The sequence below is a fragment of the Oncorhynchus clarkii genome, chromosome 31, assembly GCF_045791955.1.
Source record: "Oncorhynchus clarkii lewisi isolate Uvic-CL-2024 chromosome 31, UVic_Ocla_1.0, whole genome shotgun sequence".
In the NCBI taxonomy this organism is placed as follows: Eukaryota; Metazoa; Chordata; class Actinopteri; order Salmoniformes; family Salmonidae; genus Oncorhynchus; species Oncorhynchus clarkii.
The window spans coordinates 3702473-3720780 of NC_092177.1; the positions used below are offsets into that span (position 1 = coordinate 3702473).

At 46.2% G+C, this 18308-nt stretch overlaps 1 protein-coding gene across 1 annotated transcript in view; it reads left to right on the forward strand.

Annotated features, from left to right (window-relative positions):
* The window catches only part of LOC139391058 (netrin receptor UNC5A-like), a 491035-nt gene that overhangs the window by 453311 nt on the left and 19416 nt on the right, over positions 1-18308 (forward strand). The window contains exon 13 of the mRNA XM_071138544.1: positions 10099-10248. Coding sequence (XP_070994645.1) covers positions 10099-10248 — 150 coding nt within the window. The remainder of the gene's footprint in view (positions 1-10098; positions 10249-18308) is intronic.

The following is an 18308-nucleotide window of genomic DNA, read 5'->3' on the forward strand; positions in this document are numbered from 1 at the left end:
AGGGAGATAGGGGAGGTAAAGAGGGAGCAGAAGGAGGGAGAAGGAGGGGGAGGTAAAGAGGGAGCAGAAATAGGGAGAGAGGGAGACTTCTGTATTAGCATGCTAATGTAATTCTTAGGAGGCCGGAGCTCAGACACACACAGAGAAAAGGGATGTAACCTTGCTGTGACTTTAAAGGAATGTTAAGACAACGTGAGCCGACCTGCTGTGGCTTCACGTAGTGGCCCCATCTCCCTAAGGAGTGAGTGAGTGAGTGTGTGTGTTCATAGTCCCCCTGAGCAACAGAATAGCATCCCTCCTTTCCAAAGAGGGAACAAACATATGTTTTTGCAGCCCCACTTTTGTTACGAGAAAATTATAATTAATGTTTAATTTTCAACGATTATGTTTTGATATAGTCTGTATTTAGATATATGTCCATTTTTTATATGATATAATAATTAACAGATCGCATTTTGCTTCCCTCTCCCCGTCTCCTCTAGATGAATGGTTATTCCCATTATAGTTTTGCTTCCATCCTCCTGTCTCCTCTAGATGAATGGTTATTCCCACTATAGTTTAGCTTCCCTCTCCCTGCCTCCTCTAGATGAATGGTTATTCCCATTATAGTTTAGCTTCCCTCTCCCTGCCTCCTCTAGATGAATGGTTATTCCCATTATAGTTTTGCTTCCATCCCCCTGTCTCCTCTAGATGAATGGTTATTCCCACTATAGTTTAGCTTCCCTCTCCCTGTCTCCTCTAGATGAATGGTTATTCCCACTAAAGTTTTGCTTCCATCCTCCTGTCTCCTCTAGATGAATGGTTATTCCCACTATAGTTTTGCTTCCATCCTCCTGTCTCCTCTAGATGAATGGTTATTCCCACTATAGTTTTGCTTCCATCCTCCTGTCTCCTCTAGATGAATGGTTATTCCCACTATAGTTTTGCTTCCATCCCCCTGTCTCCTCTAGATGAATGGTTATTCCCACTATTAGTTTTGCTTCCATCCTCCTGTCTCCTCTAGATGAATGGTTATTCCCACTATAGTTTTGCTTGCCTCCCTCCACTGTGTTGGTGCAGTTAGACCCACTGGGGTTTAAAATATAAAGGAACCTGATAAAGACAATGTCTATCTACTGTGTTGTTGTTACATGTGTATCAATGCTTCATGTCCAATAGTGTTAGTTTGATGGTGTTGGTCTAATGGTGTTGGTCTGATGGTGTTGGTCTGATAGTGATGTTACATATAATTTGAGCTGCGTTGGTCTAATGGTGTTGGTCTGATGGTGTTGGTCTGATAGTGTTGGTCTGATGGTGTTGGTCTGATGGTGTTGGTCTGATGGTGTTGGTCTGATGGTGTTGGTCTAATGGTGTTGGTCTAATGGTGTTGGTCTAATGGTGTTGGTCTGATGGTGTTGTTCTGATGGTGTTGGTCTGGTGGTGTTGGTCTGATAGTGTTGGTCTGATAGTGTTGGTCTGATGGTGTTGGTCTGATGGTGTTGGTCTGATGGTGTTGGTCTGATGGTGTTGGTTTGATGGTGTTGGTCTGATGGTGTTGGTCTGATGGTGTTGGTGTTGGTCTGATGGTGTTGGTCTGATCTTGTTGGTCTGGTGGTGTTAGTTTGATGGTGTTGGTCTGATGGTGTTGTTCTGATGGTGTTGGTCTAATGGTGTTGGTCTAATGGTGTTGGTCTAATGGTGTTGGTCTGGTGATGTTGGTCTAATGGTGTTGGTCTGATGGTGTTGGTCTGATGGTGTTGGCCTGATGGTGTTGGTCTAATGGTGTTGGTCTGATGGTGTTGGTCTGATGGTGTTGGCCTGATGGTGTTGGTCTGATAGTGTTGGTGTTGGTATGATGGTGTTGGTCTAATGGTGTTGGTCTGATAGTGTTGGTGTTGGTCTGATGGTGTTTGTCTAATGGTGTTGGTCTGATGGTGTTGGTCTGATGGTGTTGGTCTGATAGTGTTGGTGTTGGTATGATGGTGTTGGTCTGATGGTGTTGGTCTGATTGTGTTGGTGTTGGTCTGATGGTGTTGGTCTAATGGTGTTGGTCTGATGGTGTTGGTCTGATGGTGTTGGTCCAATGGTGTTGGCCTGATGGTGTTGGTCTGATGGTGTTGGTCTGATGGTGTTGGTCTGATGGTGTTGGTCTGATGGTGTTGGTGTTGGTCTGATGGTGTTGGTCTAATGGTGTTGGTCTGATGGTGTTGGTCTGATAGTGTTGGTCCAATGGTGTTGGCCTGATGGTGTTGGCCTGATGGTGTTGGTCTGACGGTGTTGGTCTGATGGTGTTGGTCCGATGGTGTTGGCCTGATGGTGTTGGTCTGATGGTGTTGGTCTGATGGTGTTGGTCTGATGGTGTTGGTCTGATGGTGTTGGTCTAATGGTGTTGGTCTGATGGTGTTGGTCTGATGGTGTTGGTCTGATAGTGTTGGTCTGATGGTGTTGGTCTAATGGTGTTGGTCTGATGGTGTTGGTCTGATAGTGTTGGTCCAATGGTGTTGGCCTGATGGTGTTGGCCTGATGGTGTTGGTCTGACGGTGTTGGTCTGATGGTGTTGGTCTGATGGTGTTGTTACATATCATTTGAGCTGCGTTGGTCTGATGGTGTTGGTCTGATGGTGTTGGTCTGATGGTGTTGTTACATATCATTTGAGCTGCGTTGGTCTGATGGTGTTGGTCTGATGGTGTTGGTCTGATGGTGTTGTTACATATCATTTGAGCTGCGTTGGTCTGATGGTGTTGTTACATATCATTTGAGCTGCGTTGGTCTGATGGTGTTGTTACATATCATTTGAGCTGCGTGTACCATGAACAAATTCATTGTATAATTTCCCTTTTTCCTGTCAGAACAACGAAGAGAAAGCCATGTCTGAACTGGCTTAGCTGTAGTGCACTCGGACTCTGAGGGAGAATCTCTTGGCATTCTCCTCATGTCTTCTTTCATCGCCTCCTTCTCAAAACTCATCGGTCTTCTCGGGACTCCCTCCCCTCTGACCTTCTCCTCCGATTGTTTTTTTAAAAGGAGGCAGGGAAAGAGGCGAGAGGACGTGAGGTTTTTGCAATTGAGATTCTCCCACTGACTCTGAGTAGCCTTCCATCAGCCTACAAAGAATGCATGTCAGGTAGCTCGCGGGCTGTCAATGAGTATTCTCAAGGGCTGTCAATGAGTATTCTCAATGGCTGTCAATGAGTATTCTCGATGGCTGTCAATGAGTATTCTCGAGGGCTGTCAATGAGTATTCTCGAGGGCTGTCAATGAGTATTCTCGAAGGCTGTCAATGAGTATTCTCGAAGGCTGTCAATGAGTATTCTCGACGGCTGTCAATGAGTAGCTCACTAGTAGGTAGGGAGAAATAATCAGTAGGACTAATATTCCATAATTAAATCTGTGAAATAATGTTTCTCACCAAAAACTGTTTACAGGCATTTATCACCATTCTGCATTTTGCCATCTGGTTTCCCAAATTCAATCGGACAGGTTACAAAAGTAACAGTCCTGTCCAAACACCATATACACTGTAGCTTCTTCCAGGTTATAATGTAACCAAGCTGTGTCTGTATGCAGAAAACAAACACAGGATATTTTTATCTCGATAAAACAGCTCTGCTTGGTTTGGTGAGTAATATCGACCAAATAAGCAATTTCCGCCCTCTTTGCATCAAATATGTACGCTGCGGAGACAAGTTAATTTAAAAAATGTTCAGGGTGACGGTGCTTCAAACAACAGCGCCCCCCCCCCCCCCCCCCCCCCAAAAAAAAAACGTTGGAGGAAAAGCTGGAACGGTCAATTAGTGTGCTTGCTGAGACTACACTTTTGTTATTCTTCATATTTTCATGATTATTCTGCTTCTTCAGGATGTGTTGTCAATATGTAGACTACTCACTGTGGCTGCTGTTCAAAAGGTCACTATTAAACAGAACGACAATTTAAACAATCATTGATACGTAGTAGCCTAGTCCTTTGTTCAAATGTAAAACCCTTTTATTTTCTCTTTATCCTAAACTTGGTAAGATTCTCAAGGTAGAATGATTCATTTTTTATGTGTGGTTTTAAGAACCAAAGCGCAGTTACATGACATATGCAATTGTGTTATTTGCTCATATTCATAACATGTGGCAGGTAACTAAGTGGTTAGAGTGTAGAGGCGGCAGGTAACCAAGCGGTTAGAGTGTAGAGGCGGCAGGTAACCAAGTGGTTAGAGTGTAGAGGCGGCAGGTAACTAAGTGGTTAAGAGTGTAGAGGCGGCAGGTAACCAAGTGGTTAGAGTGTAGAGGCGGCAGGTAACTAAGTGGTTAGAGTGTAGAGGCGGCAGGTAACCAAGAGGTTAGAGTGTAGAGGCGGCAGGTAACCAAGCTGTTAGAGTGTAGAGGCGGCAGGTAACCAAGTGGTTAAGAGTGTAGAGGCGGCAGGTAACCAAGAGGTTAGAGTGTAGAGGCGGCAGGTAACCAAGTGGTTAGAGTGTAGAGGCGGCAGGTAACTAAGTGGTTAGAGTGTAGAGGCGGCAGGTAACCAAGTGGTTAGAGTGTAGAGGCGGCAGGTAACCAAGAGGTTAGAGTGTAGAGGCGGCAGGTAACCAAGCGGTTAGAGTGTAGAGGCGGCAGGTAACTAAGTGGTTAGAGTGTAGAGGCGGCAGGTAACCAAGCGGTTAGAGTGTAGAGGCGGCAGGTAACCAAGTGGTTAGAGTGTAGAGGCGGCAGGTAACTAAGTGGTTAGAGTGTAGAGGCGGCAGGTAACTAAGTGGTTAGAGTGTAGAGGCGGCAGGTAACTAAGTGGTTAGAGTGTAGAGGCGGCAGGTAACTAAGTGGTTAGAGTGTAGAGGCGGCAGGTAACCAAGTGGTTAGAGTGTAGAGGCGGCAGGTAACCAAGCGGTTAGAGTGTAGAGGCGGCAGGTAACCAAGCGGTTAGAGTGTAGAGGCGGCAGGTAACCAAGTGGTTAGAGTGTAGAGGCGGCAGGTAACTAAGTGGTTAGAGTGTAGAGGTGGCAGGTAACTAAGTGGTTAGAGTGTAGAGGCGGCAGGTAACCAAGTGGTTAGAGTGTAGAGGCGGCAGGTAACCAAGTGGTTAGAGTGTAGAGGCGGCAGGTAACTAAGTGGTTAGAGTGTAGAGGCGGCAGGTAACCAAGCGGTTAGAGTGTAGAGGCGGCAGGTAACCAAGCGGTTAGAGTGTAGAGGCGGCAGGTAACCAAGTGGTTAGAGTGTAGAGGCGGCAGGTAACTAAGTGGTTAGAGTGTAGAGGCGGCAGGTAACCAAGCGGTTAGAGTGTAGAGGCGGCAGGTAACCAAGTGGTTAGAGTGTAGAGGCGGCAGGTAACTAAGTGGTTAGAGTGTAGAGGCGGCAGGTAACCAAGTGGTTAGAGTGTAGAGGCGGCAGGTAACTAAGTGGTTAGAGTGTAGAGGCGGCAGGTAACCAAGTGGTTAGAGTGTAGAGGCGGCAGGTAACCAAGAGGTTAGAGTGTAGAGGCGGCAGGTAACCAAGTGGTTAGAGTGTAGAGGCGGCAGGTAACCAAGTGGTTAAGAGTGTAGAGGCGGCAGGTAACCAAGTGGTTAGAGTGTAGAGGTGGCAGGTAACCAAGTGGTTAGAGTGTAGAGGCGGCAGGTAACCAAGTGGTTAGAGTGTAGAGGCGGCAGGTAACTAAGTGGTTAGAGTGTAGAGGCGGCAGGTAACCAAGCGGTTAGAGTGTAGAGGCGGCAGGTAACCAAGTGGTTAGAGTGTAGAGGCGGCAGGTAACTAAGTGGTTAGAGTGTAGAGGCGGCAGGTAACCAAGTGGTTAGAGTGTAGAGGCGGCAGGTAACTAAGTGGTTAGAGTGTAGAGGCGGCAGGTAACCAAGTGGTTAGAGTGTAGAGGCGGCAGGTAACCAAGAGGTTAGAGTGTAGAGGCGGCAGGTAACCAAGTGGTTAGAGTGTAGAGGCGGCAGGTAACCAAGTGGTTAAGAGTGTAGAGGCGGCAGGTAACCAAGTGGTTAGAGTGTAGAGGTGGCAGGTAACCAAGTGGTTAGAGTGTAGAGGCGGCAGGTAACCAAGTGGTTAGAGTGTAGAGGCGGCAGGTAACTAAGTGGTTAGAGTGTAGAGGTGGCAGGTAACCAAGTGGTTAGAGTGTAGAGGCGGCAGGTAACTAAGTGGTTAGAGTGTAGAGGCGGCAGGTAACCAAGTGGTTAGAGTGTAGAGGCGGCAGGTAACCAAGTGGTTAGAGTGTAGAGGCGGCAGGTAACCAAGAGGTTAGAGTGTAGAGGCGGCAGGTAACCAAGAGGTTAGAGTGTAGAGGCGGCAGGTAACCAAGTGGTTAGAGTGTAGAGGCGGCAGGTAACCAAGTGGTTAGAGTGTAGTTCAAATATACTGTTCAAATATGTTCAAATATATTACCTGCTATAGCCCAAACTGTTCAAATATGACCCATATTACCTGCTATAGCCCAAACTGTTCAAATATGGCCCATATTACCCTCTATAGCCCAAACTGTTCAAATATGACCCATATTACCTGCTATAGCCCAAACTGTTCAAATATGACCCATATTACCCTCTATAGTCCAAACTGTTCAAATATGACCCATATTCCCTGCTATAGCCCAAAACTGTTCAGATATGGCCCATATTACCCTCTATAGCCCAAACTGTTCAAATATGGCCCATATTACCCTCTATAGCCCAAACTTTTCAAATATGTCCCATATTACCTGCTATAGCCCAAACTGTTCCATTATGGCCTATATTACCCTCTATAGTCCAAACTGTTCCATTATGGCCCATATTACCCTCTATAGCCCAAACTGTTCAAATATGACCCATATTACTTGCTATAGCCCAAACTGTTCAAATATGACCCATATTACCCTCTATAGCCCAAACTGTTCAAATATGGCCCATATTACCCTCTATAGTCCAAACTGTTCAAATATGACCCATATTCCCTGCTATAGCCCAAATTGTTCAGATATGGCCCATATTACCCTCTATAGCCCAAACTGTTCAAATATGGCCCATATTACCCTCTATAGACCAAACTTTTCAAATATGGCCCATATTACCTGCTATAGCCCAAACTGTTCCATTATGGCCCATATTACCCTCTATAATCCAAACTGTTCCATTATGGCCCATATTACCCTCTATAGTCCAAACTGTTCAAATATGACCCATATTACCTACTATAGCCCAAACTGTTCAAATATGGCCCATATTACCCTCTATAGCTCAAACTGTTCAAATATGGCCCATATTACCCTCTATAGCCCAAACTGTTCAAATATGGCCCATATTCCCAGTGCTACATGTTATTCTTTCTTTTGCAGATTCGGGGTCGCAATTTATGGATTTACAGTGCCTATAGAATGTAATTTTTTTGTCATTGACCTCAACAAAATACTCCATAATATCAGAGTAAAATGAAAATTCTACAAATGTTTACAAATTAATACAAATGTAATACAAATGTAAACTGAAACATGGTTGTTGCAGATGTATTCAGCCCTTTTGTTAAAGGAAAGCCCACATGAGTTCAGGAGTAAAATGTGGCTTAACAAATCACATAATAAGTTACATGGATTCACTCTGTCTGAAATGATAGGGGTTGAAATGATTTTTGAATGACTACCCCTTCCTCTGTCCCCCATATATACAACACCTGTAAGGTCCCTCAGTCTAGTAGTGAATGATTAACCCCTTCCTCTGTCCCCCATATATACAACATCTGTAAGGTCCCTCAGTCAAGTAGTGAATGATTAACCCCTTCCTCTGTCCCCCATATATACAACATCTGTAAGGTCCCTCAGTCAAGTAGTGAATGATTAACCCCTTCCTCTGTCCCCCATACATACAACGTCTGTAAGGTCCCTCAGTCTAGTAGTGAATGACTACCCCTTCCTCTGTCCCCAATACATTCAACACCTGTAAGGTCCCTCAGTCTAGTAGTGAATGATTAACCCCTTCCTCTGTCCCCAATACATACAACACCTGTAAGGTCCCTCAGTCAAGCACAGATTCAAATACAAAGACCAGGGAGCTTTTCAAAAGCCTCATAAAGAAGGGTAGTGATTGGTAGCTGGGTAAAAAATATTCAATATCTCTTTAAGCATGGTCTAGTTAATAATTATGCTGTGGATTATGTGTTTAACCACCCAGACACATCAAATATGCAGTCGTCCTTCTGAACTGAGCTGCAGGAGAGGAAGGAAACGGCTCCGGGATGTCACCATGAGTCCATTAGTGATTTTTAAAACAGCTACCAGAGATCAATGTCTGTGATGGGAGAAAACTGAGGATGGATCAACAACATTGTAGTGACTCCACTATAATGACCTAAATGACAGTGTGAAAATAAGAATACAAAGAAACGTGTGCAACGAGGCAAGAAAGTAAAGAAATACACTTTTTAGTCTACATGCAAAGCCTTATGTTTGGGCCAAATCCCAACACAACACGTCACTGAGTAACTGCCTTCATATTTTCAAGCATGGTGGTGGCTGCATCATGGTATGGGTATGCTTGACATCGGCAAAGACTGGGGAGTTTTTCAGGATGAAAATAAACAGGATGGAGCTAAGTACGAGCAAAATCCTAGAGGAAAACCTGGTTCAGTCTGCTTTGCATCAGACACTGGGAGAGGAATTCACCTTTGCAGCAGGACAATAACCTAAAACACAAGGCCAAATATACACTGGAGTCGCTTACCAAGAAGACAGTGAATGTTCCTGAGTGGTCAAATTATAGATGACTTAAATCTGCTTGAAAATCTGAACTGAATAATGGGAAAATATTGCACAAACCAGATGTGTCCAAAGCTCATAGAGATTTATCCAGAAAGACTCACAGCTGTAACCTCTGCCAAAGGAGATTCTAACATGTATTGATTCCCGGGGTGTGAAAACTCATCAAAATATATTAGTGCTTTATTCTTCATTAATCATAAAAATAAATAACATTTTTCTTCCACTTTGAAATTACAGAGCATTTTGTGTAAATTGTTGACAAAAAAAAGTGTCAATTAAAATCCATTTTACTTTGTAAACACAATAAAATGTGAAGAAATCCAAGACTTTCTTTGGCTGCCCTCCAAAAATCTAATGTGATAAAGATAATGATAAAATAATAACACGTTTGCAATACTATTTTCATGAGAACATAATCAATGACCAAATTCAAGTGCAAAACTCCAGTTTGCATTTTTCAAATGGACAGTTCTTGTTCAAATCAAATCAAATCAAAGTTTATTTGTCACGTGCGCTACCTACCCTCACCACCTGGGGGCGGCCTGTCAGGAAGTCCCGGATCCAGTTGCAGAGGGAGGTGTTTAGTCCCAGGATCCTTAGCTTGGTGATGAGCTTTGAGGGCACTGTGGTGTTGAACGCAGAGCTGTGTTGAACGCTGAGCTGTTCAATTGCCTTTGCAGATAACACTACTAGAGAAAGAACATTTGCTAGAAAATAAATAAATAAATCAAAGTTTACGTGTAATTGTGCTACATTACTGGGATTTATGGACATTATTTGACACACAAAAAAGGAGATGAAAACTTAATGTGCAATTTAACAATTAAAGTACCCTTATTGGGTAAAACAATATTATTCGTCCCATTTTTTATTTAATTTCCTCATTGTCATGCTTTATCCTGGCCACATTCTTAACAGTTTGGCCTGTCAATCGATCACTGTGGGTGGGATTGCCAGGGGAGGAGCAGGATATTGGTGAGAGTCACAGGGTGGTAGTGTTTCAGACCGATCAATCGATCACTATGGGTGGGATTGTCAGGGGAGGAGGCGGGATGTTTGTGAGTCACAGGGTGGTAGTGTTTCAGACCTGTCAATCAATTATTGTGGGTGGGATTTTCAGGGAAGGGAGTAGATTAGTAATGTAGTAATTAAAACACTTTTTCAATATAATTTATTCGAATAAAACTTGAGAAAAATGATTTCCCCTGTTAAGAATCAGTGTAGAACTGCACTGCACCCTAGTGAGCTTTTTCACCCCTCCCCCCGACTAAGTCAGGCACCCATTACTGTGTGTGCCTCCCTTCATCCTTCTGATTCTCTCTCTCTGTCTCTCTCTGTGTCTCTCTGTGTGTGTCTCTCTCTGTGTCTCTCTCTCTCTGTCTCTCTTTCTCTGTGTGTCTCTCTCTCTCTAGGAGGTGATGCAGATGGAGAGACAGCTAGGTGGTCGTCTGATTGATGAGCCCCACGTCCTGCTGTTTAAAGACAGCTACCACAACCTGCGCCTCTCCATCCACGACATGCCCCAGGCACACTGGAGAAGCAAACTACTGTCTGGATACCAGGTGAGTTAGGGGTAAAGTGCTAGGAGTCAGGGGTCAGAGGTAAGGGTTAAGACCCATCCACGACATGCCCCAGGCACACTGGAGGAGCAAACTACTGGCTGGGTACCAGGTGAGTTAGGGGTCAAGTGCTAGAGGTCAGGGGTCAAGACCTATCCACGAGCAAACTACTGGCTGGGTTTAAAATATATTTTCATTGTCAGTTACACCGGATATGTGCAATGAAATGTGTTGTTTTTTCCTGGGTCAGCCATAGCAGTACTGCGTCCCAAGAGCAAATTCAGGTTTAATGCCTTGCTCAAGGGCACATCGGCAGTTTTGTTTTACAGCTAATTTCCTGCAATTCTACACATTTTGGAACAGGGCGGAGATAAATGTTTGATATCTGACTGACTAACTGTAGTAACCTGGTATATTTATGTTTACCAATAGACGGCAGTGTTTGTGGGCCTCCTTGCTCGCACATGCTTTTTCAGTTCTGCCCTCACATTTTCTATGGGATTGAGTTCAGGGCTTTGTGTTGGCCACTCCAATACCTTGACTTTGTTGTCCTTAAGCCATTTTGCCACAACTTTGGAAGTACGCTTGGAGTCATTGTCCATTTGGAAGACCCAAGCTTTAACTTTCTGACTGATGTCTTGAGATGTTGCTTCAATATATCCACATAATTTTCCTTCCTCATGATGCCATCTATTTTGTGAAGTGCACCAGTCCCTCCTGCAGCAAAGCACCCCCACAACATGATGCTGCCACCCCCGTGCTTCACGGTTGGGATGGTGTTCTTCGGCCTGCAAGCCTCCCCCTTTTTCCTCCAAACATAACGATGGTCATTATGGCCAAACAGTTCTATTTTTGTTTCGTTTCCAGAGGACATTTCTCCAAAAAGTACGATCTTTGTCCCCATGTGCAGTTGCAAACCGTAGCCTGGCATTTTTTATGGTGGTTTATGGTGGTTTATGGTGGTTTTTATGGTTGCTTCTTCCTTGCTGAGTGGCCTTTCAGGTTATGTCGATATAGGACTGGTTTTACTGTGGATATAGATACTTTTGTACCTGTTTCCTCCAGCATCTTCAGAGGGTCCTTTGCTGTTGTTCTGGGATTGATTTGCACTTTTCGCACCAAAGTACATTCATTTAGTGTATTTAAACTAAACTAACGACTTCAACTGTATATATTGCTTGAGAAAGCTTATTTATTTTTACTTAACTAGGCAAGTCAGTTAAGAACAAATTCTTATTTTCAATGACGGCCTAGGAACAGTGCCTTGTTCAGGGGCAGAACGACAGAATGTCAGGTCAGGGATTTGAACTTGCAACCTTCCGGTTACTAGTCCAACACTCTAACCACTAGGCTACCTTGCCGCCCCAAATGCCAGGTGCATTAGGGAATGTTATTCTAAGTTACTAAAACGTATTTACGTGTCCGGTGGCATCAGTCTAAGAAGATACTACATACAGTGGGGCAAAAAAGTATTTAGTCAGCCACCAATTGTGCAAGTTCTCCCACTTAAAAAGATGAGAGAGGCCTGTAATTTTCATCATAGGTACACTTCAACTATGACAGACAAAATGAGAAAAAAAAATCCTACAATGTTATTTTCTGGGGAAAAAAATCTCATTTTGTCTGTCATAGTTGAAGTGTACCTATGATGAAAATTACAGGCCTCTCTCATCTTTTTAAGCGGGAGAACTTGCACAATAGATGGCTGACTAAATATTGTTTTGCCCCACTGTATTTGGTGACAAGGATGGGATGAAATCAAACATGTCACCACAGAGACACTGACATTGCAGCAGGTGCTTTCAAAGCGTACGTGTGTTTTCAAAGAAGAGCCATTACATGGGATCCAAGCTACCGTTCCTGTTGCTGCTGATGCTACTCCCAGATTCTATAGGCCAAGATCCGTTCCATATGCCGTGAAGCCTAAAGTGGATGTGGAAATTGACAGACTCTTAGCAGAGGATATACTTATACCTGTCAAGTTCTCTGAGTGGGCAGCACCAGTTGTTCCCATATTAAACCCAGATGGTTCCATCAGTGGTGACTACAAGCTGACTGTAAAATAGAGTTTCCTCTCTGGAGCTGTACCCCAATACCCAAAGTGGAGGATTTGCTTTCAACGTTAACAGGAGGGAAACAGTTCACAAAACTAGATATGAGTCATGCATATCAGCAAGTGCTAATGGATAAAGCTTCACAGAAGTACCTGACTATAAACACCCACAGAGGGATGTTTCCCTATAAAACGTTTATCTTTCAGGGTGTCTTCCACAACTGCTATCTTCCAAAGAACAATGGAGGGAGTTCTGCGGGGGATACCCAAGGTAGCGGTTTACCTCGACAACATTCTGGTCACAGGAGTCACGAAGGAGGAGCGTCTCAGAAGGTTTTGAGAAGGATGGCGGAGGTCGGTCTCCGGCTGAAGAGGAGCAAGTGTACACTGTTAGCTGATGAAGTGCAGTACCTGGGTCACAAGGTGGATGCCAAGGGGTTACACACTGTCAACCTCTCTACCCTCCCTAACCTCTCTACCCTCCCTAACCTCCCTAACCTCCCTAACCTCTCTACCCTTCCCTAACCGCCCTACCCTCCCTAACCCCCTACCCTCCCTAAGCTCTCTACCCTCTCTACCCTCTCTAACCTCTCTACCCTCGCTAACCTCTCCACCTTCCCTAACCTCTCTAACCTCCCTAACCTCCCCAACCTCCCTACCCTCCCTAATCTCTCTACCCTCCCCAACCTCTCTACCCTCTCTAACCGCTCTACCCTCCCTAATCTCTCTAATCTCTCTAACCTCCCCAACCTCTCTACCCTTTCTACCAACTCTACCCTCCCTAACCTCTCTACCCTCCCTAACCTCTCTACCCTCCCTAACCTCTCTACCCCCCCGAACATCTCTACCCTCCCGAACCTCCCTAACCTCTCTACCCTCCCCAACCTCTCTACCCTCCCTACCCTCCCCAACCTCTCTACCCTCCCCAACCTCTCTACCCTCCCTAACCTCTCTACCCTCCCTAACCTCTCTACCCTCCCTACCCTCCCTAACCTCTCTACCCTCCCCAACCTCTCTACCCTCCCTAACCTCTCTACCCTCCCCAACCTCTCTACCCTCCCTAACCTCCCTAACCTCTCTACCCTCCCCAACCTCTCTACCCTCCCTAACCTCTCTACCCTCCCCAACCTCTCTACCCTCCCTAACCTCCCTAACCTCTCTACCCTCCCGAACCTCCCTAACCTCTCTACCCTCCCCAACCTCTCTACCCTCCCTACCCTCTCTACCCTCCCCAACCTCTCTACCCTCCCTAACCTCTCTACCCTCCCCAACCTCTCTACCCTCCCTAACCGCTCTACCCTCCCCAACCTCCATACCCTCCATAACCTCTCTACCCTCCCGAACATCCCAAACCTCTCTACCCTCCCCAACCTCTCTACCCTCCCTACCCTCTCTACCCTCCCGAACCTCCCTAACCTCTCTACCCTCCCCAACCTCTCTACCCTCCCCAACCTCTCTACCCTCCCTAACCTCCCTAACCTCTCTACCCTCCCCAACCTCTCTACCCTCCCAACCTCCCTAACCTCCCTACACTCCCAAACCTCTCTACCCTCCCTAACCTCTCTACCCTCCCTACCCTCCCCAACCTCTCTACCCTCCCCAACCTCTCTACCCTCCCTACCCTCCCTACCCTCCCCAACCTCTCTACCCTCCCCAACCTCTCTACCCTCCCTACCCTCCCCAACCTCTCTACCCTCCCTAACCTGGTCAGAAAGACCGGAAGAACATTTTCCGAAGTCAAAGGTGTTACTGCAATCAGCTGAAGTGCTCGTGCACTACACAGCAGACAGAGGTCTCATCTTATCGTGTGACGCCTCATCGTATGGTGTGGGGGCGGTGCTGTCACCGCAGAGAAACCTATCGGGTTCATGTCAAGAACGTTGTGCTCGTGCACTACTCAGCAGACAAAGGTCTCATCTTATCGTGTGACGCCTCATCGTATGGTGTGGGGGCGGTGCTATCCCACCGGATGGAGAATGGTGCAGAGAAACCTACCGGGTTCATGTCAAGAACGTTGTGCTCGTGCACTACACAGCAGACAGAGGTCTCATCTTATCGTGTGACGCCTCATTGTATGGTGTGGGGGCGGTGCTATCCCACCGGATGGAGAATGGTGCAGAGAAACCTATCGGGTTCATGTCAAGAACATTGTCGCCAGCGGCGGAGAAAGTACTCCCAGCTGGACCAGGAAGGACTGGCTGGACCAGGAAGGACTGGCTGGACCAGGAAGGACTGGCTGGATCAGGAAGGACTGGCTGGACAAGGAAGGACTGTCTGGACCAGGAAGGACTGGCTGGACCAGGAAGGGCCGGCTGTCATATTCGGAATACAGAGATTCCACAAGTACTTGTACGGGAGAACATTCACTATCGTGACCAACCATACGCCTCTGATCTCTCTGTTCCATGAACAAAAGCTAGTTCAATGTTACGCTGTGTGGCTCAGGGCCTACGAGTAGAGAATAATTTACAAGCCAGCTAGATACCATGGGACTGCTGATGCTCTGAGTAGGCTGCCCATTACACAAATCATCACCTAGGAAGGAGAAAATGACCAAGTCTTGATGATCGATGTGTTGGATGATGCACTGGTGAACACACAAATCAGGCAAACGGACTTCAAAGGATGTGACGCTATCACAAGTGCATGAATTTATCCTGAAAAGATGGCCTACAGTGACAGAGCCTCAGGTCATGCCTTACTACACTCGCCGCTTGGCCTTGAGTGTTCGAGATGGATGTGTTCTGTGGGGTTCTAGAGTGGTTATCCCACCACAACGGCTGGGTATGCTACTGAATTTGTTGCATCAGTCGCATCCAGGTATGTCGAGAATGAAAGGCCTAGCGAGGTCATACATCTGGTGGCCAAAGACCAGGATGTGGAAAATGCGGTCAGCCGGTGTGCAGAATGAGCAACAGGAAGTCACCCCCCCACTGCGCCATTACATCAATGGGAATGGCCAGAAAAACCATGGACACGGCTACATGTGGACTACTCTGGACCTTTCCTAGGAAAAATGTTCCTTGTGCTGATTGATTCTCATTCAAAGCGGATGGATGTTTACCCCATGAACACGTCCACATCGTACGCTATGACTGAGAAGTTGAGACAAAGCTTCAGTGTTATGGGATTGCTTCACATGTTGGTTAGTGACAATGCTACTTGTTTGACAAGCACTGAAGTCACAAGTTTCATGAAACAAAGGGGAATTCAGCATGTAACGTCGGCCCCTTTTTCACCCATCTTCAAACGGATTAGCAGAACGTGCGGTTCAGACCTTGAAGGAGGGCATGAGGAAGATGCAAAGGGCCCAGCATTGAGACGACGGTGCCCAGATTCTTGTTTAGCTACAGGATTACTCCTCAAACCACAACTGGTGTTGTCCCCGGCAGAAATGTTGACGTCAAGGAGATTAAAGGTCAACCTTGGATCTCATCTGGCCAGACGAGAAAGTGAAAATACAACAAAAGCAATGGAATCAATAAACAGAATCATGACAATAGAGTCAAACTCCGAAGTTTCTCACCTGGAGACGATGTCTACACACACACACACACACACACACACACACAAACAAAAAAAACTATGGGTTTGGTCCTAAATGTATTCCAGCTCAATCCATTGAGGATTGTTTAGGACCAGTATCCTATTACTATGATCATTTAGAAGTGGACAAAGAATAAAGAAGACAAGTGGATCAGATCCGAGCCTGAATTCCAGTTCCATCCGTGGACATGGATCAATTCTTAAACGAACAGGACAATGAAATACAGAAACGTACTGTGGTGTCGTCAATCCAAGACGCCTCTTAAGACACTACACCAACAACATCAAAGGAGGGGGTCCTATCCCACAAGAAAAAGCATTTCAGTGGACCCTCTCTTGACAGCGGCTAGAAAACATTGAAGTTTCAGAGTTCATTTCCTGCATTTCTACCCATTTTGCCGTGGGGCGGAGAGAAAAATGTGCAGTTTTAACAGCGAATTTAATGCAATTCTACACATTTTGACATAGGGTAGAGGCAAATGTTTGCAGTGATATGAAAGGAGTGAATTTTGCAAAGATTACTACAAGTTTAAATAACTGGCTAGACGCATTTACCAATTTACACATTTTTTGGGTGGACCTGGGCAAAGTGAGTGACAAAACAAGAGAAAAGCTGCTGATGGACAACAGCATGAGATGAGACCCCGACTTAAAATTAATTGTTTCGTTTTTGGAAATCGCCCTGCCCTATATAGAACCATATAGCCCCTGGTCCTCCCTGCCCTGTATAGAGCCCTATAGCCCCTGGTCCTCCCTGCCCTATATAGAACCATATAGCCCCTGGTCCTCCCTGCCCTGTATAGAGCCCTATAGCCCCTGGTCGTCCCTGCCCTATATAGAGCCCTATAGCCCCTGGTCCTCCCTGCCCTATATAGAGCCCTATAGCCCCTGGTCAACCCTGCCCTATATAGAGCCATATAGCCCCTGGTCCTCCGTGCCCTATATAGAGCCATATAGCCCCTGGTCCTCCCTGCCCTATATAGAACCATATAGCCCCTGGTCAACCCTGCCCTATATAGAGCCATATAGCCCCTGGTCCTCCCTGCCCTATATAGAGCCATATAGCCCCTGGTCCTCCCTGCCCTATATAGAGCCATATAGCCCCTGGTCCTCCCTGCCCTATATAGAACCATATGGCCCCTGGTCCTCCCTGCCCTATATAGAACCATATGGCCCCTGGTCCTCCCTGCCCTATATAGAGCCATATAGCCCCTGGTCCTCCCTGCCCTATATAGAGCCATATAGCCCCTGGTCCTCCCTGCCCTATATAGAGCCATATAGCCCCTGGTCCTCCCTGCCCCATATAGAGCCATATAGCCCCTGGTCCTCCCTGCCCTATATAGAGCCATATAGACCCTGGTCAACCCTGCCCTATATAGAGCCATATAGCCCCTGGTCCTCTCTACCCTATATAGAGCCCTATAGCCCCTGGTCAACCCTGCCCTATTTAGAGCCATATAGCCCCTGGTCCTCCCTGCCCTATATAGAGCCCTATAGCCCCTGGTCCTCCCTGCCCTATATAGAGCCATATAGCCCCTGGTCCTCCCTGCCCTATATAGAGCCCTATAGCCCCTGGTCAACCCTGCCCTATATAGAGCCCTATAGCCCCTGGTCCTCCCTGCCCTATATAGAACCATATAGCCCCTGGTTCTCCCTGCCCTATATAGAACCATATAGCCCCTGGTCAACCCTGCCCTATATAGAGCCCTATAGCCCCTGGTCCTCCCTGCCCTATATAGAACCATATAGCCCCTGGTTCTCCCTGCCCTATATAGAACCATATAGCCCCTGGTCAACCCTGCCCTATATAGAGCCATATAGCCCCTGGTCCTCCCTGCCCTATATAGAGCCATATAGCCCCTGGTCCTCCCTGCCCTATATAGAGCCATATAGCCCCTGGTCCTCCCTGCCCTATATAGAGCCATATAGCCCCTGGTCCTCCCTGCCCTATATAGAACCATATGGCCCCTGGTCCTCCCTGCCCTATATAGAACCATATGGCCCCTGGTCCTCCCTGCCCTATATAGAGCCATATAGCCCCTGGTCCTCCCTGCCCTATATAGAGCCCTATGGCCCCCTTAGTGGACTACATAGGGAATATGATGTAATTTGGGACACAGACCTTATCTCTGTGTTTGGTAACTAGTACATTTAGGTCATTTATCAGACTATAATGTACACGAGTGGTTTAACGAATCAACATGAAGTTCTCAAAGCCTTTTGACCACATTTTAAAAAATGGCTAAAGACACAAATATCTCTTCGATGCTGCTGAGGTAAAGATCCCTTTGTGGTCCTTTTTCAGAAATGTTCAGGTTTTGGGGCAGTTTTAATTGAATGTTGTCTGGGTTTATCTTCCGTTGATCATTTGAAATATTTCTAGGATAGAGGGAGTTGGAGAGAGAGTCAGGGACTGCATGACTTCTGCCTAAAAACCATTGTGGCCTTACTTCAGGCTTAGTGG